This window comes from Lycorma delicatula, chromosome 5, assembly GCF_047948215.1.
Source record: "Lycorma delicatula isolate Av1 chromosome 5, ASM4794821v1, whole genome shotgun sequence".
Lineage (NCBI taxonomy): Eukaryota > Metazoa > Arthropoda > Insecta > Hemiptera > Fulgoridae > Lycorma > Lycorma delicatula.
The window spans coordinates 81,186,373-81,210,465 of NC_134459.1; the positions used below are offsets into that span (position 1 = coordinate 81,186,373).

Here is a 24,093-nt window from a genome sequence, read left to right on the forward strand (position 1 = left end):
CTGTCTTGTCTCTTTCAAAGAGATGCTTCACCAGAGTTAACAACTAGAAGGCTGACAACTAGACTTACAGAAGGTGCCTGTAATGAGACAAAAATATGGGAGAAAAAATCATGATGATAATCTTTTGGAATGCAAAAGACCTAGTTTTGTCAATTTTCAAGATCAGGTAATGATAAATAATCCATACTACTGTGATATAGTTTTTGACATAGTGAAGCCAGTAGTGTTGAAAAACACCCTGGATCTCAGTGCAAAGACATCATTCTGCTTCATGATGTAACCTGTAACCTAATGATGTAACCTAATACCCAACTTCATGCAGCAGAGGTAATTTGAGAAACCATCTACAAATTGCATTGGGAAGTATCACCTCATCCCTCCATACAATCCTAAATTGGCCTGTTGCATTTTCACTTGTTTGGTCCCCTCGAGTAGGTGCTTCATGGTAAGAAGTTTAATGGCAATGGTGACATCAAAGAAAATTTGCTAACTTAGGTCCAACATCAAGAGAAAAATTTCTTTGCAACAGGCGTAAATAAACTGATTCAGAGATGGGACAAGTGTATTAATGTTGCTGGGGATTATGTTAAAAAATGAAAAAAATGTCTCATTCATTAAATGTTTTAATACCAGAGCAATTGTAACTTTAATTATTGAATGACTCTCGTAAATTAACTTTTGAATAGTAAACTATTCTGATCTCAAGCAGTCTCTCAATGGGCTGATTATCTCCTGACTACTTTATTCCCTCTCTTTTTCTTCCCTTTCCTAATTGTTCATCTAATCTATGTTCAGTTGCCATTTATTCTCCATCTATGGCTCTGTGTTTACATCTTTTAGAAGGTAGCTGGTACTTTTTTAATTAGTATTTTAATTAGATTTAATTACTTTGGCTATTAGCCAATAATACAGCTTGTACTTTTAATTTCAGTTATTTATGGGAAACAATTCACTGAATTTAGCTTCGACAGTTGCAATGTAACTTACTTCACACCCTTCAGTTTCCAAGATTCTACTCCCTGACACAATGTAGATCTTGCAAAATCACCACGTATGAAGGTGTATTTTATCATCATACGGCTCAGTGCTTCTATGTTAGGGAACAGTGGACTGGGAACTTTGCCTTTGGAATTAACCAGGGACGTACAATGAATAATTCAGTATAATAAAATATCTGTCACATCTAAATGGTTATATACCCACAGTTATAGATAGCTGTTAATAAATCCAAACAAAATAAAAAATATACCTAGTAATAAAAATACATAATGTTAACATTTATCTATGAATAGTAGATAATATGTATAAAAAAATTGCAAACAATTACAGGAAAGGAAGTTGGCAGCATTTCTTTGTTAACATTTATCTATGAATAGTAGATAATATGTATAAAAAAATTGCAAACAATTACAGGAAAGGAAGTTGGCAGCATTTCTTTCAAATCCTCAGACAAATTACACAAAATCATGTAGTAAGTCCAACATCAATAAACAAAGTCCAGGGGTCTAAAACTTAAGTCACAGCTACTGGCTACAACACCAAATACTACATAGAAATGACTGGACACACATTAAACTGCAAGTATCAAGAACATATAAAACAAAATCAAACTTTACAAATTACCTTTTACAAACCTGTGTATTCAAAGATATTAATTGCAACATGAATTTTTCACATTACCCTGAACTCAAAATACGTGCATGTATAATATAAAAATTTATAACAAACATGAAATTTTATAACAGTAACATATTAAATTAGCAACTAAAAAAATTAAATATGTTACTAAACCAGACAATAAGGAAATATCCTAACCCTACAAGGTAAGCATCATAATAACAGTGCTAACAACAGCAACAATTTATACAATATATACAATAATAATATATTTATACAATAATATACAATAAAGGAGCTATAAAATAAATTTAGAAAAGCATCTTCTGGAAATATATTTCCATATAATTATAAAATGTATTTTCATATAATTATGGAAAAATGACCTTAGTCATTTTTTAATCACATTTGGTCTCACTGACAAACTTTTTAACTTTTTTTAATTTAATTAATCTCTTACAAACCATCAATTTATTGATCATAAATCAGAACAGAGGCATAATTTCTAAATTATGACTGATCAATTATTCTAAAAACAGAAAATATTAATTTTTTGCTCTTTTGTGTACACAAACTGAATTCATAATATTAAACAGTTAATGTACTGTTCCTTACATTACTGTAATATTATAATGAAAATTAACAATTTTCATTATAATATTATAGTAAGGTTACAAACATTACACCATGTGCATGGTTTATTTTACTATGTTTAATTTTTAATATCTTTATATGCAGTTTAATTAAATGAATTCAATCATAACTGAGGATGCGGAATCCTGCCATGATAAAATAACTGTAAAATGTATATTTTATATCAATATTCTATAGTATATAGGTGGTTTATATTTATAAAATTAAAAATATAATTTAACAGTTCAGAGGACTAATACTTGCATGAATCTTAAAAAGATTAAGTTCAATATAATAATTTATTATTTAATCTACTTATTTTTGGAAGAAAAAATGTTTAGTCATTTAGACTTCTAGGTATCAATCAGTCTGATTCTAACTAATAATAAATAAGTACTCTATATCAGAAAATAAATTTATTTTAAATTAAGCAATTATCATTATTGGAACATTCATATATTATCCAGACAATGGTATTTTTAGTTCAATTATTTAATTAGTTTAATTAAATTGGTTCTATAGAAAGTTATTGCAAAATAGGCATACTTTGTCAATGTGTTTCTTGCAGTTTTCAAAAGGTAGTTTTTCAATACAGGTTTCCATTTCAACATATTTATCAATCAGCTTCACCAGATCATTCTTGTAATTCAAAATGGTGTTAATTACAACTAAACCATCTTCATGTAATTTAAATGTTTCATTTCTTGAATGCAATACAACTTCCTTAACTTAGAAAAAAAAGAAATAATCATGAAAAATAATAAAGTATATAAAAATTACTTTGTAGATTTACAGTTAAAAGCATAAAAAAAACAAAAAAATCATCAACTGAAAAACTTACTTGATGACTGCAAGTGCTTATCTTCATTTCTATACTTATCAAGTGATATCTGCAGGTTTTCCCAATACTGTTCTATCATATTTGTGTTCTCTTTATCTGTTAAAATAAGTTTATTAATCTCTTCTAAACAATCATTTATTTTATCTGAAACTGCATTCTGGAAATTTAGCTGAGTATTAAATGCTTCCTCATTAACCCTATTCCTAAAAATGCATTAATGAAAAAAACTGTTTAATATCTATAATGTTTAACAAGAAAATACAATTAAAATAAGAAACTAATTAATAAAAGTCCTTTCTTAAAAAAATTTACTTCATTTAAATGCATGAGTATACATGAAATTAAGGAGATAAAGATTTCATAGGTTAACTCATGAATAAAATAACTTCCAATGTTTAAATCTTTTAATTTCCTTAATACTGTAAAAAATATAAAGTTCACATTTGTAAACAAGTACAGTAGAGGATGTGCCTTTATTCTGATATGTAAGTTATTAGTTGATCTTATCATTACCAGAGGCAAGGTTCTCCACTTTCTGCTGAAATGTTTACTTCTGGGGTAGATTAGAATGAACCAGTATAAAGTCAAACGAAGTAGGTGGATGGCATCCAAAATCCTCAAAGCTGTTCATCTGGCAAAATGTTAAACCACTAAACCATAATCCAGTTTTATTAAGGTCTTATCAAATGTCTATATGAAATAAGAAACAAATTTCAATCACATTCCAACTACTGTTACTAATTCTGTATAACACATCTAAAATTGTTAAAAAACTAATTTTCAGTTCTTATAAATGTTAGTTCTTATTATGTTTACATTAAAATAAGGATGTAACTATTGCAAAACTTAATTTTATTCAAAAATAATTTAGGTAACATTTATTTATAAAGAGAAAAGCAAATCCGTTATATTAAATGAAATTTTAAGCCTAGTATTGCTTAAATTTCTAGCATTGAAATCGAATATTGAAGTCAATGCTCAGCATTCACAATTGATGATAGACATTGTTACAGATAACATTGTTTTACATAACGAGTATGTATAACTATTCATATTTATGTATTAAATTACACGCCATTAAAAACTATAGATTAACAATTTAATGTATATGATTTATTCAGGAGGATGCTTTATTGTTGTTATGTTATTAGATGTTTTCTGTGATTTTCTCAGTTAATAAAATATACTGGAATTAGATGTTTTATTACATGGTAGCAGTGCTGTTGTAGTTTAATAATAATACATCTATTATGATGAATGATGATAAGCAACAAAGGATTGGACAATGGGGAAAATTATTAGGAAAACTAGTCTAGAATGTTATGCAGTTTTTTGATGTAGTTTGTGGTACAATTATAAAACCAGAATTAGGTACTGAAAATTATGAAAACAAAACTGATATGAGGATAATGGCAAATACAAAAGGGAGTCATCTTATTTTATCTCTTGTTACAAAGCCATTACTTCATGTTAGTTGGATGTGATACAGCAAAAGATGTAAGTTTATGATATTCATTCTACTGAAAATTTATTGCAGCAGCAGTTTCATAATATCCAATAGGAATCAACTGGTGGTGTGTAGAATTATTTAGCAAAATTGAATGATATACAGAAAAAAGTCATTACTTGGTAATCCAGTTGCTGAAAATGATTTATATGCTTTACTGCTGTAAATTCTACTAATATTTTGATTATGTTTATGTTACTTGGCATGACTTATCTCAAGCAGAGAATACATTAGCAAAATTATAAAAGATATGTCTACATTATAATCTGCGAATGACAAATAGAAATGAAACAGATATGGTTGCAGGGATATAAAAATCTAGTATTAAGGTTAAAAAGCAAGGAAAGTTGAAGGTTCTTTCAAAAATGTTGAAACAAAATGATCAAAAACAATGTTTTCTATGTGGAAAAGTTGGACATTTATCATACGATTGTAAAATTGGTATAATTTATTTTAAATGTAAGAGAAGTGTCATAATCAAATTTTTGCCCTAATTGAGATGAAAGTAGAGATTATGCCATGATATCTGCTGAAAACTAATGGAAGGAAATAAAAACATATTGAGAGAAGGTATGTACATGTTTATTGATGATTTTATCAATCATTTAATTATTCCAGTTGACATTGAAAAATTGAATTGTGATGAGTGATACATTGATAGTTATTCAACACACCATGTAACAAATCGTCGTTACTAGTGTGATAACTTTGAACCTTTTGAAGTGCCAAAACAAATGGATAGTGCTCATCAAGGAGTTAAATTGCAAAGTCTTGGTACTGGTCATGTAAAAGTTGAAACTTTAAATGGTCAAGATTGATTTAAATGAGATTTTGAAGAATTCTGGTACTGTTCAGATGGAATTTCCAATTTGTTCTGAGCTAAAGAGGCTGAACAAAAGGGAATTGGCAAATTGATTCAGAATAATGGAAAATCATGAATTTCTCGTACAGATCTTTTGAAGGATCATAGAATACCAGTATAGATTGATAATGAATTTTTTAAAGGATGTGTGCTTTGTAAACATTATCAACTCAGTTTTGGTGAAAAACAAGAAATCTACTAAACCAGGAGAATGAGAAATCTAATTTCAGAATTAGATATCTATTACATAATAAGAATAAAGTGAAAAAAAATTTCATTAGCTGGACTGATTATAAAAGAATTACATATTGATGGATGAAGAATATTTGATAACAAGGATGTAAGAATAGTTGCTGAGAGGCTTCTGGACTAAAATATTCAGTAAACAAAATTGAATTGCTGAATGCGAAAATAGGATTACAATATAACTTATGTGAGGTGCCATGTTCATGGCTTCTATCAGCTGTTCATCTTCTGAAGTTTTTATGCGGTGAAGCTGTACTTGCTGCGAAGTATTCATTAAAGAGAACTGCACCAACAAATTAAAGAAAAATTACCCATAGAATTATTTTTGAAATAGAAGAATTATTTTCACTACTTAAACATTTTTGGCATAGAATATTTTGCATGAATTCCCTAACAGAAGTGAAAGAAATTTTACGCAAATTTAGTAGAGGATATATTGTTGGTTATGTTGATTGTGGTTATCAAAATTACTTAACTCAAGAAAAATTTATTTGTTTATAGAGATACAAAATTGAGAATGAGTTTTACAGAAACCAAAGAAGATTAACATGAAAAAACTAATAGAGATTTCAAGTGAAATCAAGGATGAGAATAGTTTGCCAAATTTAAATGGTAAACAAGATAAACAACCTGTGGATAATATTTCAAAATTTGAGATAGATGAGAATAAGAGCAAATCGTAAATTCAGTTACTGTGAATTATATGCAAAATGAGGATGTTTTTTCACAATTTGAGTATGAAATTCAACAGAAACAGAGAATAATAATAATCAAAAATATTGATATAATCTAAGGAATAGACAGGAATTCAAAAACCAGTGAGCTATCAAAATTAATAATTTCAACAGTACCCAAAAGTTATACTGATAAAAGAAGTACCAATGGATTATGATGAGGCTATGAAATCAAAAGAAGTTAAATACTGGAAAGCTTCAACAGACAATGAAATAAATTCATTATACATGTGGTAATTAGTGAATTTATCATCTCAAAGTACACTCATTGATAATAGATTGATTTTTCAATAAAAATAAATTCCAAACATTAAGTTATTCAGTATAAACCTCATTTAATGGCTAAAGTTTTCAATCAAAGAAAAGGATATGATTTTAATGATACTTTCTATCCAGTTGCCAGATAAGAAACTATGAGATCTCTAGATCTCTATTGGGTGTCGCTGTTAAATGTGACTGGAGTATTAAACAATTTGATGTGAAAACAGCTTTTTTGAATGTAACCTTAGAAGAAAATATACATATGTTCAGCAACCGTAGGAATGTAATGGCAGTACAAGTTGTGTGTGCTAATTGCATCTGTTTGTAAGGTCTGAAACAGGCTTCGAAATGTTGGTATAAATGATTAATTCAATTCCTTGAAACTTGTAATTTATGGTAGAGTTTTGCAGATCCTTGTATGTTTTATAATGATAAACTGATTCTGTTTTTCCATGTAGATGATGGGTTAGTTATGGGATGCAAAGAAATAGTCAATGAATTCATGATCAAATCGACCAATCATTTTGAGATTACTTCATCAAATGAAGACTGTTATTTGGGAATAAAAACTGATAATCCTCATGATTATATTAGAATTTCTCAAATTGTTTATGTGAATAGAATATTAAAAAAATTTGGCATGAGTGATGCAAAGCTATTAATGATTCCTGTTGAACCTGGATGAATACAAAGTGATTCACCATTGACAGAATATAAAAATGGTTGGTAATAGATAACATGAAATCTTGGTAGTTTAATGTACTTAGTGTTTGGGAAACACCAGATTTAGCTTATGCAGTTAATATAGCTTCAAGACTTCAGGACATACCAAATCAAGCATACTTTAAATTAGTGAAGTGGATACTCAGATATTTGAAGCGACCATAAATTATGAAATTGAATTCAAGAAAACAGTGATTTTAAGAAAGATTTTAAAATCGAGCATAAACTGATGCAGACCATGCTGGAGATAAATTACAATGTCTACAAGTGGCACGTTGCTAAAATTAAGTGGTAGATCAATCATATGGAAAAGTAAATTACAAAAATGCGTGGCTCTTATCATCTACAGAAGCAGAATGTGTCGCTGCTTGTGGGACTTCAGTATCTTTTGCATGGTTGAGTAGATTACAGAAAGAAATTGGAACTACTGATCAAAATTCTACTCCTATGTTATTGAAAACCAGAGTATCATTAAATTCATTGAAAACCCTGTTTTCCATGAGCGTTCAAAATATATTTACACACACATTATCACTATGTCTGACAATTGGTTACTTGTAGGTAGACAAATAGCAGTGGAATATATACCAATTTAAGAACAAGCAGCTGATATTTTCACTTAACCTTTATCATCAAAAAATTAAATCTTATGAAAAATTTAATTGTATTATCACAAAATAATCTTTTGATGGTTATTTTATTTAAATATGAATATTTCAGGATAGTGTTATAGACATATGTATAAATGTTCATATTTATATGAGTATATTAAATTATGCAGCATTAAAAACATCAGTTGGTAGTTTAATGAATATGATTTATAGAGGTGGATGCTCTATTGTTGTTATATTGTCATTATTAAATGTTTTCTATGTTTTTCTAAGTTAATAAAATATACTGAAATTAATTAGATGGTTTTATTGCAGCAGATATAAATCACAGAATCATAAACGTATAATGAACTGGGTATTTAAAATATCTCACAATGCTATTTATTGTCAGAACAAATATTAATTCATTTGAAACTGTGGTTTCTGGAATTTTGTAATGAATATGGCCTGGAAACTACTTGAATATGTAAATTTTTGATTATTGACAAATCTTATTGCAAAGCCAACACCAAAATCATTGCTAACTGGCATCCCACTCCCACATGCCAAGTTGGCATGGTGAAGCACGTTGAAGGCTTCACCATGCCAACTTAAATGGCTTCTTCAAATTGAAAGGATATCATACCCTATCTTTCAAGATAACATGCCAGCCTACAGTTTATCTTTCTCTCATCAGCTTCTAGAAAACACTTGTTAATAGATGCATGACAGTAGCTGGAGACACATGATTTTTCTATAAAGGCTTTAATGCTATAACTTCAATGGGCTTATACCATAGCTCCAACAAATTATGCTGTTTAAAAATCCTGTTTTACAAATTTAATAGTTTAACACAGAATTTGAAAAGATGGGAAAGCCTAGAAAGCCTAAGTAGGCAAATGCTTTTGTTTTCATCAGCAATGTCATATGAGTATTTTTACTAATGTGAATGGAGAATTCAAAACACTTAATGATTCTTTAACCGATAATCATTGCATTTTTTGTACCTTGGAAATTCTGGGCTTTAAGAATTAAAAAACATTTTTCACTGCAGTAAAATATTCTCATTTTCATGAGTAAAAACATTTTTCAATTAAAAAAAACTTTAACCTTTTTTGAAAAAACTCTTGTGGTAATAGAATGATGTGAAGTAAGAATGTATCAACAGAGAAGCCATATTTAATGAACTGGTTCCTGAAGGTTACATTCAAATCACCTTGCAAATAAAATGCAAATTATTTCATTTATCTCAAAAGCAACTTGCTTAATAGAAAAATATTATATGAATAAATAACAAAAATAATAACAGTTGAAACAAATTATATGAATGATTACACAGATTAAAATAAATTAACAAAAATAAAAATATAGTTGAATACAGTAAGCACTTTCGAATAACTAAAGAGAACTGGAGGCAGTAGATCATAGATATTACCTCCATCACATGCCACTACTGCTGATATGTATACACAGCAGACACATTCACTAACCTGACAGTCATATATATTATATTTAAGCAATTTGTGCACCATTGTGTTGATAAAAAATAGAAAAATTAATTTTCAATGGTAACTCAAGTATTGTAGTAATTTTATTTCATTAACCTTACCTTAATTAATCTTAACCTTGACAAATATTTATTACGTTTGTAGAAGCATTTAAAAATAATTTTTTATAATAATGAAACCAAACCAACTCAGATCAGAAAAATCTTGTAAGATAACAATTTCGGACATAAATACTTTTAGCTGCAATAAATAATACCAGAAATACTAAATAAACTAAATCACTTACTTTTGCTCCAGCTCTTCTCTTTTTAACTGTTCTTTTGTATTTTCTGCTTTAAATTTATCTATGTCACTATTTATCTGTTGCATCTGCGTGTTTAATTTTGCTATTTCTTCAAACCTTATATGTAACATCACTTGAACTTGGTTTCTTTTATTAATAAGGCTAATCCTTTTCTTTTCTAAACATCCTACTGATTCTTGCAAACTATTTCCAAGCATGCGATTCTCATTATATAAGTTTTGAATTACATCATTAACTGATGACTGGTTGTCTAAATCCATTTTGTTCAAGTTCTGTAGTGAAATTCTGTGAAATAATTACAATCTGTGTAGAAAGTGTAATACATATAAAAAAGAATAAACTTTATCCAAATTGTAATATAATTGAAGAGCTGAGAATAACAACCAGATAAAAACCAAATTTACAAAAATGAATATTTTGTCAGTCATGATTCTGTACATTTTAGTCTGTATAACAGTATGATAAACATGCAGATGCAGTTACTTATTCTGTTACTAGAATGCTCTCAACATTCTGGAACACTGGGTCAAATTAATAAAATGTAGCAACTTCTTAGTAGACTCTAAGGTATAGTGATAGCTTTAAGTCAAATCGAAGTGAAAAAACAGACACTACATCTAGGTAGTTAGTATTATATCTACCCTGACAGGAGTGGTATCTGGAAAAACTGAAGATAAAACTAAGGGTAGTTGTAACTACAGTGCAGCAATAACTTTCATTCATGACCCAACTTGTTCATTGTTCCCTCTACCTCCTATCTCTCACTGCCACTCCCTTCATGTCAATCTTAGTTCAATGTGCAGCCTTAGCTCATAAGAGAAAGATCCTTCTATTGTTCTAAAATGCTCATCTTATTTTAAACTATGCTTTTTTTAAGTCTGATGAAGAGCAGACTATGACAGTTGTAGCCATGGTGATGTTTATGAGAGTTGCGAAAGGAAAAATTACATCCTAAAAAAAGCCATAAAAATTAGTAGGTGTAAGGAGCTATTAAGTTTTGAAAATGAAAATGTTGATTTTCTAGCAGAAGAATTTTTATCTGAATCTTGAGGAGTGTTCTATCGTCCAGGAAAAATGAAATTTTTTATGATTCCTTGGCAACCCAGGTTTCCAGAGTGGGATTGCACTGGACTTCAGTGTCCATCGTTGTACTGTGTTAACTTCGTTATGAACAAATTATTACTAAAGCAATTAATTGGATTCAATTCCCACAGACAGAGCGAGAAATAAATGCGAACAAAGTTGCTGTGGGAAAGACATTTTACTATGCCAACAGTAATAGGCACATTAGATTGTACCCGTATAGAAACTGCAGCGATACGGGGACGAATATTTTATTGTAAAGGGTATGCCAGCCTTAATATACAAGCTATTTGTAATGCGGATGAAGTCTTTACCAGTGTAAGTGCTGAGTGGCCTGGAAGTGTTTATGATTCTAGGATATGGTGGCGAAGTCCGGTTAGATCAGTTATCTCGCAATACAACGGTTCAGCCTACTTACTGTGGGTCTTCAGGTATGGGATTTCACCCTGGTTAATAACACCGTTCTAATGTCCTCGCAACGCAGAACAGCAAAATTTTAATCATCTACATATCAAAAAAAAGTCATCATAGAAAAATACTTTGAGCAAATCAAGCAACGCTTTCCAGTACTAGCGAATTGTGCTTAGTATCTATTGAGAAAGTACCAAAGTTGTTATTTATTGTAAGTGTATTTTGAAAATAACGGGGTGGTAGAAGATGACAAAAAATGTGAATATAATGAAGAGCAAAATGGAAATGAACAAAAATTCAAGGCGAACAAAAGCGTCAAGAAATGTCAGAGTTTTTATTAAATGCATATTAACTTACTTTTTTCAATCATTGTATTTCGTAAACTTGTACTTTTCAGTTTACGTCCTTTTCTTTCCCTCAAAATGCCCTTAAAAATTTAATAAAGATATATCAAAATAAACAACAAAAAAGGTTTTAAGAGAACATGCTAATAATAACATCTAAGTAGGCGATTTTGTGTGTGCGTATGATTACATACAGTGAATGTACATGAAGTGCTGTGTAGTGAATGTAATTTGTAGTGTGTCTGCTACCTGCATGCGCGTATGCACCAACGGGTTAAATATTTTATTTTATTTATTTACTTTTTTGATAAAGGGGAAAGATTTTAGGATGTACTTTGCTTTAACTAAAGCGGACAAAAAGCTAAAAATTCTCCTAACTCTTCGTTAGTTTCTCAACGAAACTTTTTTTTGGGTCTTTTCAAGACCATGCTTAAAGTGTTCTGCAAAATAAAAGAACCGAGAAACATGAATCAATCAGAATAGCTGGAAGCATGATAATAATTTAATTCTACACTTTAACACATTCAAGAATATGGTACACGGTTTTTAAGCTCATTTTGCTTAAAAACCGTATTCGGTTTAACCGAATAATTGATAAAATGTCATTACAGATATTTTTTAGTATTATTAGATAATAACTTAATAAAATGTCCGCTTTAAAACTCTATAGTCCAATGGTACTTAATTTAAATTTCTATGTACACAGAAACAAGTGTATAATTATTTTTTACTAATTACCTTCTTTTTCGCCATTACAGCGTGTTTTTGGGTAGATTTGACAATGTACGAGCCCTTGCTTCCTGCCACCATCTGATCACTACTGAAAAAGCTACTAAACCACTTTCATACTCCTTCCACCGACTAAACTATAAAAGGGAACGAGCAAGGAACGTTCCATACACACGCGGAATAAAAAAAAAATCTTCCATCAGCCAGGGGCAACAGTTCTCTCTCTCCCTCGCATGCAGATTCCTATGTGCGCATGCGCACAACAGCAAAACACCACACCGCTAGAGCTGTGAAGCGCACAGTATTTTTTTTATAAACTGGAGGTTGCTACTGACAACAGCTTAAGGTATATATATTGTACAAGTATAAAGAAAGAATTAAAGAAAAAAGGACTCATTAAATTAAATTTTGTCGATATCAAGTGGAACTAGAGGATGCTGCAGTTTCACAGCGCCTATACGCGAGCCGCCACTGGTAATAGATTCAACTCCTTTTTATTCACTTTATCCACTGACTTCCACATTTTTTCGCAATTGAAGATGAAAACCAGACATAAAGGGGTTGTATCTGGCTTTCATCCTCGGTCAAATTGTCAAATGCTGTACAAGCCCTCCCCCAAGGCTTTCCAGCCCAGCATGATTTACAGGTACTTAATATGCCTGGAGAGTTACGGTAGTAGTAGTATGGGTAGATGGGCGTCGGTTGTTTGGTGAAACGAACATCGGTATCACCGTTGGTAGGTTTATTCCTGCCAGTGTTAGCGATTGGAAGGTGGTTGATGATTTTCAAGCGATCATTGATTGATTGTTTATGAGATTGTTGGTGGCTTGAATGATCGTTACCGATGTAACGTTCCGGTTCAGCAGGGTTGATTTCTGCACAAGCATGCGGACTGGAGGAGGTTTATTGATTTCTTGTAGGCCAGACTTAGTGTTCTTGTGTTCTGATCGGAATCTGAAGACGTTAGTTTTAAACGACCTGGCAGTTAGATTGTCAGTAGCTTTCATTGATGAGTACTTTCTGTTATTCCCCCTCCAATTTTTTAATATTTTTCATTATGAATCATTGGGGAAATGCTTAAAATATGATATTCACTTCAGTTTGAGATGGAAAAACCATTTTTTATATTTGGGGAAATCACAGAAAAGACCCCGCCATTGTTTAGAAATACGGATTACGGTATAGTTACGATTCGAAATATTACAACATCGATTACTTATATCAGTGTTGTCGATTAATACAAATCATGTCGTCTAAAGCTCTCTTATCATAAACGTTAATACGAAAGAAAAAGCAATCCGCTTTCTTCAAGACAGACTCATTCATAAAACCAGAAAATGTAAGACGAAACACAAAATGTCTATGAAAATTCATGCAAATAATGATCGTTGGGTATGTAAAAACCGAAAGTGCCGTGAAGAAAAACCGATCAAAAATGGAACTTGGTTGGAAGGTAGCAAATTGTCGTTCGAAAGGATTATTTTATTTATTCTTGGTCTCAGGAATACGCTGTTTTACTAAACGAGAATTTGAAATGAGCTGTGATGTTATTATAGTCTGGAAGAACTATCTACGTGATGTTTGTGGTGATTCCTTATTGAAAAATCCTCGCAAAATAGGTGGTGAAGGAAAAACTGTGGAAATCGATGAATCGTGTTTTTCGAGAAGAAAATCCTCACCAGTGCAAGGTTGTATCCTCACCAGTGAGTTTTCGAAGGAATCTGTCGCGAAGATAATGAGTTCTTTTTGTAAGCAGTGCCGAATCGGAAAAAAAGTAATGCTATATTAAATATAATTACTGCACGCACTGATAAAGGCACTACAATAATGTCGGATAAATGGAAGTCATACAATGATATACCGAAAATAGAAGGCATGAACTTTAAACATTTCACTGTGGATCATTGCCGGAATTTCGTCGACCCGGATGCTAGTACTCATACCCAACGGACTGAAAGCCTTTGGAGAAACGCGAAGAGACGCAACAAAGATGAATCGGGTACTCACCGTACTATGAGGATTCATATTTCTGTGAATTCAAGTGGCGTCGAAGGTACCGGGATGAGGACTATTTCGACCAAATTTAGAAAGACATTGTTTCGTTCTATCCATTATGAGATTGCTGTACAAGCCTTCCCCCAAGGCTTTCTATGTGCGATAGGACAATAGAAAGATAATATAATATTTATATTGAGTTGTTTTGAAAATTAATTATTTGTGTAGGTTTTCTTACTTATTAAAAGTTTGTTTTTTTATTTCTTTTGTATTGAGATTAATAAAGAATGCTTATATTTTGTGTTGGGTCTTTCATTAACTATTGCAATAGTTACTGAAAGATTTATTATTTAAATATCAAAACATTACTGTTAATTAGTCAAGGTTGGCGAGCGAGGCGAACGCAGGTTAAGTTTGGTTAGATTATATTTATAAAATAAATAAATGGTTATAAAAATGGTAATATAAGTGGTTCTATCGGATTATTGGGTTATTTTTCCAACCTGTTTATTATTATCAATATTTCTTGCTACTTTGATTTATTTCCAGGTGAAAAAAACTTGCAAACTTTTGGGGAGGAAACGAAAATTACCCGTTCTTCTGATCGAAAGTTGATTTTTACAATTAAAAATGAGTTTCTCCACCAAAATTAACACTGATAATTAAATTTCACGCAAATATGTGTGAATTGGATAAAAAGATTTTTTTTTTAAAAGTGGGGGAGAATCACAGAAAAGACTCCACTGATGATGCTGAATATTCGATTCCCCGAAGTTCAGGTCGAGAGAGGATTACTTCAAGGTGGAATACAGAATTAACAGATCTGAAACACGGTGGCAGTTGTTTACGGAGAGCGTCTCAGCGTGAGGGTGATCAGGAACGGCGGGCAGTCCTGGTTTCAGAGTATAGAGATCAAAGATCTCATTATTTTCATAAGGTCCGCACGGCGAAGAGGGATTGCTGGCGTTCTTTTGTTAATGAACAGAGGAACAAGGATCCTTGGGGTGCTGTGCATAGGGTTATACACAAACGTAGAAAGGACGTTCTTCTGTTTGGTCTCTCGACTCTCCATGGCGTAATATCAGATGTATCTGAAATTTTACGCTGACTATTAAACGATTTGCTGCCTGACAACGAAGTGGGGGAGACTGCATACCATCTACAGGTGAGACGTGAGGTCGTTCTATTTCGCGGGGGTCTTTGGAGATTGCTGAGACTGAAGTGCGTCAGGCTATTTTAGTTTAGGCAGGGGTAAGGTCCCGGGGTTTGACGGATAACGGCAGAGTTCACTGTTCGGGAGTAAGTGTGAGAACTATCACACGGGTGTTTAATAAACTGTTGTTTGCCGGGTGCTGGACTATATGTTGGAAGAAAGGAATTGTTAAATTGCTGTTTAAAGGAGGTAACAAGGAACCCACTGTTAGTTCGTCTTACAGGCCCCTGACGCTGCTGCCGGCTATTGGTAAAGTCTTTGAGGTCTTGCATCTTCGTATAAATAAAGAGCTGACAACGCATTGGTTATTGATGGAATGGAATGGAATGGAATGCAAAGTTGGCAGGAGTCTATTACTCCCTACTTTATCGCAGAACCTGGACAGAGTCCCTTGCTGCTGGATCATTCTAATCGGGCTTGTTTTTAAAAGGGTTATTTTTTAATCTCGGATCTAATTTTTCAAGTTTTGTCTATTATTATTTTAGTGAATTTAAGACGGATTTAATTGCATTCCAATCCGTTGTTAAACCAGCGTTATCGAACCCATTTCATGGGCCGACCGCGGAAGGCTAGGCTTATAAAGCCTGTCCTCCAGACGTAATTCCCCTTCAGACCGTCCACTGAAGTCCTTTCGGTGCTAACTCTTTAATAGGCTAGCAGGAATACGCCACAACGGGGCACTAGCTATAAGGAGGGAGCAATGCGTCCCCTTTTCCGGAGGAGTCGCAATTGCTGGGATATTTTGTCTTACTGTAAGTTTTTTTTTTAAATTTAGACCGCGTTTTTGTTTTATGCGCGACTTACCGTGTTTGACGTCTTCAAACTATATAACTCGCGAAAACTTTTCACTCGCGACCCCGGAAATGCGTCTGACGCACTATTCCGTTTATGGCTCATGCGATATGGAGGCCCCTAAGCCTGGTTTGTCGATTTTCGGCTACTGGTTATTGATGGAGAACCAGTACGGGTTTCGTCCCAGAAAAGGTACCGAGGGCACCATACTTCGTATGATATCGACGATCGCGGCGGAATATGTCATGGGAACTTTCCTGGACATTTCCAGTGCTTTTAATTTCCTGTGGTGGCCTTCAGCTATTTATTTACCAGTTAGTTACAAAGAAGAGATTTTACTGGCAGCGAATTGCAGGTACTACAACGCTATTTCAGTCATCGGGATTTGTTGCTCCGCGAGGATAATTATGAAATTGGTAAGATATTGTCTAAGGGTTGTCCCCAAGGCAGTGTGTTGGGTTCTCTATTGTGGGTGGTCGAGTTTGATTCTCTTCTACGGCTGAGATTGCCCAATAGGTGACGCGTGGTGGCTTATGCCGACGACGGGCTCCTGCTGGTCAAAGGATGCTCGCGGAGGAAGGTTGAGCTCAGAGCCACTCGTGCATGCAGGATATTGGAGCTGTGTGGTCATCAACACAAGATGACGTTCAGCAAGGATAAGACCATTATGATGCTCCTCAAGGGTCGTTTGGCAAGCCCGCGTTTCGATGGCAGGCCAATGTATTAAATATGTTTAGGCTCAAAAATACCTCGGGGTGTTTCGAATGAGAAGTTGCAATTCAAGAAGCAGCTTCAATACGTCTCGGAAGGCCTGTATTGCCTTCTTCGGAATGCGACGTATGGTCAATCCTGATTAGGGTCTAAATTTAAGACCATGAGCATCTTGTACAAAGATGTGTGCGAGGCTATTATGCTATATGCAGCGCCTGTTTGGGCGAAATGGCTAAAGTTTCCAAGTTACCGGAATATTTTACCTCGGGCCCACGACTTATGTTGCTGACAGTAACGGGTGGTTACCGAACTATTTCACGAGAGGCAATCTTGGTGATTGCAGAAGTGAAACCAATTGATATTCTGGGAATAGAAAGGCAGGAACATTATGCTGCTAGGAAGTTGGGTGAGTTGACTTCAAAAAAGATCTGGGAAATCGAGCAGCATGGATATATGGATTTGATTTATAGCAAGTTAGATGGGATGAGACAGAAGATGGGCAGTATACGCATTATCTCTACAACAGTATTAGATGCTTGTGGCGCGCCTCCTGGATTTCCCCAAAAAAGTATGTCACACAGTTTCTTTTGGGACGCAGTGCTTTTTGGGCAAGCTGGCGAGGTTCAGCCTGGTTGATACAAGTTTATGTCCACAGTGCGAGGTGTTAGATAACACTTGTCATGTGCTGTATGAGTGCATGAAATATGACGAGAAGTGTAACAAGATCATTTGTCGACATTCTTGGGTCAGTGCTGAATCTGCATCTGAACTGGGGTAACGAGGCCGAATGGTCTACAGTTGAAGAATTCATGGTTCATCTAGCAAAAGAAAGAATAGTGGAGGGTGTTTAGCCCCGGTTGTGCTTCCTTTGTCTCTTGTTTTTATTGTTCTTGTTTCTTTGTTTTTATTAATTCTTTACAAGTTATTATATGGTTTATTTTTGTGTGTCTTAGTTTTAGTTCAATTGTGTATCGGACTCACTTTTACCACCTTAGATAGGTGTAGATGATTTAAGTTCCTTCACTCAAAGATTGCGAATTCAGTTTTCTTTTAAGACTAACGGGGATGTGTTTTGTTTCTACATGTCCACCTTTGTTAGAAGTATACCAATAGGAATGTTGCTTGCATCCTGGCAGACCTGAAACTGCAATATGTCTACTGCTGAGATTTTTGAAGATGACCTCTGGTAAAGCCTATCAGGGCTAGGTACAGAGGGGGTGGTGTGGTAACCGGAAACATTACATGGTGGGTGTCTTTTCCTTTGGGGTCAGGATGTATTCTGTCCGTTAACCTAAAAATACTGGGTATAAAGTAAGTGCATATTATTATTACATAAAATAAATGAGTTCTATTTTTGCAATATGTCTAATACAGTATTCAGTGATGATTAAGACTGTAATCCAGATTTTCATGTCAGTGATAATGAAAATAGTTGTAGAAGTAATGAAGAGAGTTAATAAAACAAAGAAACAGAAACAAAATGATAAAAATTGGAAACAGATTCATATCAGTGATAATGAAAATAGTTTGCAGTAGTGAAGAGATTGTGATTAAAAAAACAAAGAAGTGGAAACAAAATTATAAAAACTGTAAACAGAATGCTAAAAAATATAATCTTAGTAGTCTAAAAGCTTATTTTTTTTACAAAAGGTAAACTTGTCCTGAGTGTAAATCTGCAGACTGTAAATGTTTAAATAAGTTTACATCATCAATAAAAATGAGAATGTTAAGAATTTCAGTGGTTTAATTGAGAAAAATTTTAAAGATTCTTATTTATCTGGTCTTATAAAATTATTTCAGACATACAGACAATGTCCTGATCTAGTTGTGAAGAGACAAGGTGTTACCGGTGATCCAAAAAATGTAATTCTGGGAAAACAAATAATCATTTTAAATACTTTATTAAAGAATGGTAAAAGATGGTAAAGAATTTTATGTATTCAAGGCTGCATTCTGTGGTCTATACAGAATCAAAAAAGCTAGAGGAGAAAGATTAGCTGCATATAAAAGAATTGGAAGCACTCCAACAGACAATAGAAGAAAATCAAAAGGTTCAAGAGGAAATAAAAGCCAGAAGTAGTAGTAGATAAGATCAAAACTCACACACAATCTTTTCCAGCTCATAAATCTTATTACTCTAAAAAAGCCAGCCAAAACTGATTTCTGTCATCGGAGTTATCTGTTAAAAAAATTCAATCCTTGTATTTGGAAAAATATGAACCAGAAAACTTTAAAAATATTAATAAAGGTATATAATGCAGACCACAAATTATGTACAAGTATTACAAGTGTTAGAACTAACTTTAATATTTCATTTGGAAAACCACAATCTGACACTTGTTCTATTTGTCACAAATTGAAAATTAAAATAGATTATGCAAATGATGTAAAATTAAAACAAACTTGAAAATGACAAAGCTATACATTTTGCTAAAGTAGATGAGTTTTATACTGATTTAAGGACAAAAAGCAAGCCACTCTGTTGGTTGATGTATTTTGCTTAGATAAACAGAATTTCCCCCTTCCTGTTCTACCAAGAGCCGACATTTTTACAGTTGACAGATTTGGGTCTATAATCAATGTTTTTACTCTGCAAAAACAGAAACATCAAACATGTACATGTACATGTACAAGGAAGCTGTTGCAAAGAAAGGAGCCAATGAGACCATTTCATTTCTGCATTGTTATATTGAAAACTTGGTCGATCTCAGTGAAAAAAAAATTGTTCATATTTACAGACAATAGTTTGAGACAAAATAAAAACTCATCAGTTGTACAATATTTGTCTTTTGTCACTGCAACAAAACGTTTTAAAAAAATCTATCACAATTCTCTGAACTTGGCCATTTATACAGTCCATGTGGCAGAAAATTGAAATGACAAAAAGAATGTGTACATTCCAGAAGAGTAGTATTCACTTGTTCAAAGTGCGTCAAAAGCATTTTCGTGTTATAAACATGTAGCAACATATGGTTAAGAATTTTAAATCTTCATTGGCTCCATTTTTTAAGACAATAGAAAATGAAAATGGAATGTTTGGTAATTCCAAATATAAAATTTTTGTATATGAAATAACAGTGACAAAAGGTCACAATGTAGAGCTTGTAACAGAAATGTTTATAGCATTAAGAAAGAATATAGTCATTAATAATGTATTACAAGCCTATCAAAAACCCACTCCAGTGAACAGTAAGAAACTGACAGATATCAAGAGACTTTTAGAAAAATTTATTCCACCATTTATAAACAATGGTATGCTGAACTTCAACCTGTAGAAATAATCTCTACTAACAGTGAAAATGGTGAAACATTTTAAGATGACAAATGGTAATGGTAAATAGAATTTAATAATAATTAATTTCCTTTTTATATGTCTAGGGTATATATAGATTTATATATATATATTTTTTTTTGTAAATTTTATGCTAATTATTTTTTTAATGTATTACATTAAAATAATCAATAAATCGCATTCAACAAAAACTTTGTTTTTATCTTGTTTTCATTCTCAACTGTTGTTTTGCCTGGTATTGGGTTAGTTTTTTCACTCCTGTAAAATATCAATTTTTGGTTTTTCCCGTTTTTCATTCCCAGCTCTTCAATCATACATTATTTAGGCAATATTAGTGATGAGGTGTGCTATTCCATTTATAATAAAAAGGAACTGGTCCCAATCTAACCAAAAAAAATCAGGGTAAATTATGGAGAAACCTTGACCATAGTTCATTACATATTTAATGAATAAAAAGGTGAAAATAATAGTACATATTAGTGCATAAAAATAATTATTACTTTAACTGTATTAATAAAAATGTGTCAAGAATTAAATAACATGTAAAGATTTTAAACAAATAAAATTAGTACAAAATAAAATTACAATTTTGAATGTGTTAATTGCAAAATATTTTTAAACACTTTAGAAAATTCAGTCTAATTAAAATTATTTGAATTCCCAAAGGCAGAATATTAACATTAGTTCTGCAAAAAAATGATCTGCTAATTTGCTTTCAAATATACTGGTCAAACATCTTTTAGATCATTTGATAATTTATAAAAAAACAGGATCTGAACCACAGTAAGAATCTTCCTTTAGACTGAAGTATCATATGCTATGTTGTCTGATGCGATACATGCCTAAGGAAACATTTTTTATCTTTCCTCAAAACATTGTTATTTTTTAAGCAGATTTTGTTCATCATTAGTACATATGAACACATTGAATTACACACAGAATTTTTTATTTACTAAACATCAGTATACACGAGTCCTACTGACATCAAAGAAAGCTCTGACAGCTCATTTTTGTATCCTGAAAAACTTCTCAGACTTTGGGACCTTAGTCCCAAGATAGAATAATATAATTTTTCATAAATTGCATAATACACAAATACATAATAAATAATTATTGATGATAATAGGCTTAACAACTAAGACACTTCTATTCAAAAAGATATGCTTTGATCTTTCTGCTAAGTTTGGGCAACCCTTGAAAATTTATCACCTATCAAGACATCCAAATATTACTTAGACATCAAAAATATACTCTGGACAATAAAAATCCTGCTATTATCATTAATGGAATACAGCCCATATCATTAGTAATGTTAAGTCTACCTGGCAAGGATATTATAGCTATTATGTTCACATTTAAATCTATATTCATCAATGAATGATTTTTAAAGATCAAATTGATTTATAGTTCATATAAAAGATATTTAAAAATAAAAGATTACAAAGCTCTCAAAATTCAATCAGTGTAAAGCTGCATTTGTAATAGTAATTCTAAAATTGACAACATTTCTTTTGGAGATTAAATGTTTTTATGTATTAAACCACTCCTCCCATGTCTGATGTATGTTTACGAAGAATTATCATTAAATTTCAATTTTATTTCACATTTTTTAAATTTTTATAAGTTTTTTATTAAATAATTAACTTACATCATTTAAATAATTCCCATAATCATTCCTTAAAAACAACTTATCATACAGTAGTGGTATACCAGTGTAAAAATTTGCAAGTGTGTGTGTGATTTAATAAAAAATTTTGTTAAAGGTAGTCCCCAAACATTTTAATACACACAGTTTTTTTAATTTATAAATATTGCTAAAACATGTTGAAGATATAATAATGTATTATTTAATTTTATTAATGTTGGTATTAACGTTTACTGAGCTACACTTCACTTTACCATATTATATTTATACTAGACTTTTAGGTTATAATTTAAAAACTTTACATGCTGAAAGAAAGATGATGAATATCCATTCATAATTTTAAAATGAAGTGATACATTTTTATGCAAAACATTGTTGAGTGAAAAAACATTTAATAAACAGCATTAAAGAATTAGTCTGCAATATTAATATAAATTGTTCATGAGTTTTTTCTTAACAAAACAAAAAACTCTTTCTAATCTTCTTAATTTTATTGTATATGTATATTATTAGTTGATTACCTGCTTTGTTTTTTTCTTTTTTTTACTATGTGTTGTTCTCAATTAATAAAATAAAACTGTTTCTAAAACAAAATACAAACATAAAGATGATACAGATACATAGACCACTATCACATTCAATTAGTAACTAAGCAAAAGTAGAGCTCTTATTTTACATTATTCTCTGACAAAGAGAATAAATGTTCTGATATAGCTTCTATCGTTACAGAAGCACATCGGGCAATTCTATTTACGTTAATGTTGAACACTTATCGTTGAAGAAAACTGATAATTCTTGAACTAGAAAAAGCGTAATTTAATATTTAAAATAAGTTCTTAGATTTGCGTTTCAGTCATTGGTTTCAATATATGTGACGTCATTTGTTTTTAGAAGTACAGGGAGTATAAAAAATTCTTTAGAATCTTAATGAATAAAAATATTAAATTGTAGCAAAAAAAAATATTTAGCTATAATTTTGAATGTTATATAAACTATTTTAAGTACTTAACATTTAATACAGAAATCTATCCTTTTTATTCATACGTAACACTATTCATAATTAGATTTTTACGTGTTGCCTCATTCATTCTTTTTAGAATTGTTTTTAAAGTCGCAATAAAAGATGTAAATTAAGGGTTTTAAAAGAAAAACAGAAGATTTCAATCAGATTTTGGTGGTATATTGACCTTTACACCGGATCTTCCGTCACACGTTGCTCAGTCCCTTCCTCAACAACCTAAATATCATTAAGCGCCTTTCTAAAGAAATTTCTGGTGCCAGTTAACAGGTTTCTTCGTAAGTACTTAAATTTTTATAGTATTAATTTGGTCATTACGTTCAATTTTGGTGTTCATAATTAATGATTTGGTGTTGGTTTTTGTTACAGTGTGTTTTAATTATTCCAAAATAACCTTGGCTGTTTTGTCAAAATAGGCAGTTTCCTCTTTCACCATTGAAGGAGAAAGCTCAAGTTCTTTGTCTAAGTTTTAATTAATGTTAAAGAATTCATTTTTGGATATATCTGTTTAAGTGTATTAAATGTTCGTATCAAAATGTTATGTAATTAATTTTACCTTTACTTTCAGAAAGTTTGGTTGTTGAATAGGTTGTGTAATGTGGCTGTTTTTGCTTATAATTTTATTGCATGAACTTTAATTTTAATGATTTGTTTTTAAGTGTTTATATTCTTATTTTATTACAACGTGATTTTCTGTTTGTTTTACTCTTGTGTGGATCGTGAATAAAGTGTTCTTGCACATCTGTTTGCAGCAGAACCTGTAATTTTTGTTGTTGTTATTAACAGATTATTTTTCCGTGATCTCAGAGTTACGTATATCTTAATTCAAAGAATTGTGTATTAAACTCACCAGAACCTTGTATATTTATTGTGTTTTTTTTTTAAATTAGGTTAAAAGATATGTATAGCATTGTTTTTTTTTTAGTTGTACAAGGTACTGCAGATATTAGCTAGTGGTATTATTGATAACATTTTTAGCATTAGAAATTTCCGTTTCTGGTGTGTTTTTTTTATATTGTAACTGAGTCATTTTA

At 31.6% G+C, this 24,093-nt stretch overlaps 2 protein-coding genes across 4 annotated transcripts in view; one reads left to right on the forward strand and one right to left on the reverse strand.

Moving 5' to 3' along the window:
- The window catches only part of LOC142325117 (uncharacterized), a 64,856-nt gene extending 42,175 nt beyond the window's left edge, over positions 1-22,681 (reverse strand). For both annotated transcript variants that reach the window (XM_075366471.1, XM_075366470.1), the window contains exons 1-4: positions 22,563-22,681; positions 9,809-10,111; positions 3,092-3,294; positions 2,797-2,978 (exon numbers count right to left, since the gene is read on the reverse strand). In XM_075366471.1, the coding sequence (XP_075222586.1) occupies positions 2,797-2,978; positions 3,092-3,294; positions 9,809-10,086 (663 nt within the window). In that variant the 5' untranslated portion in view covers positions 10,087-10,111; positions 22,563-22,681. The remainder of the gene's footprint in view (positions 1-2,796; positions 2,979-3,091; positions 3,295-9,808; positions 10,112-22,562) is intronic.
- A 505-nt stretch (positions 22,682-23,186) lies between these two features.
- Positions 23,187-24,093, forward strand: part of kra (basic leucine zipper and W2 domain-containing protein kra) — a 35,374-nt gene continuing 34,467 nt past the window's right edge. Inside the window, exon 1 of one of the 2 annotated variants that reach the window (XM_075366479.1) lies at positions 23,187-23,337. The gene's annotated coding sequence lies outside the window, so the exon portion shown is untranslated. Of the gene's footprint in view, positions 23,338-23,550; positions 23,583-24,093 lie in introns of those variants that run through there. The other variant, XM_075366480.1, reaches the window with a different exon arrangement.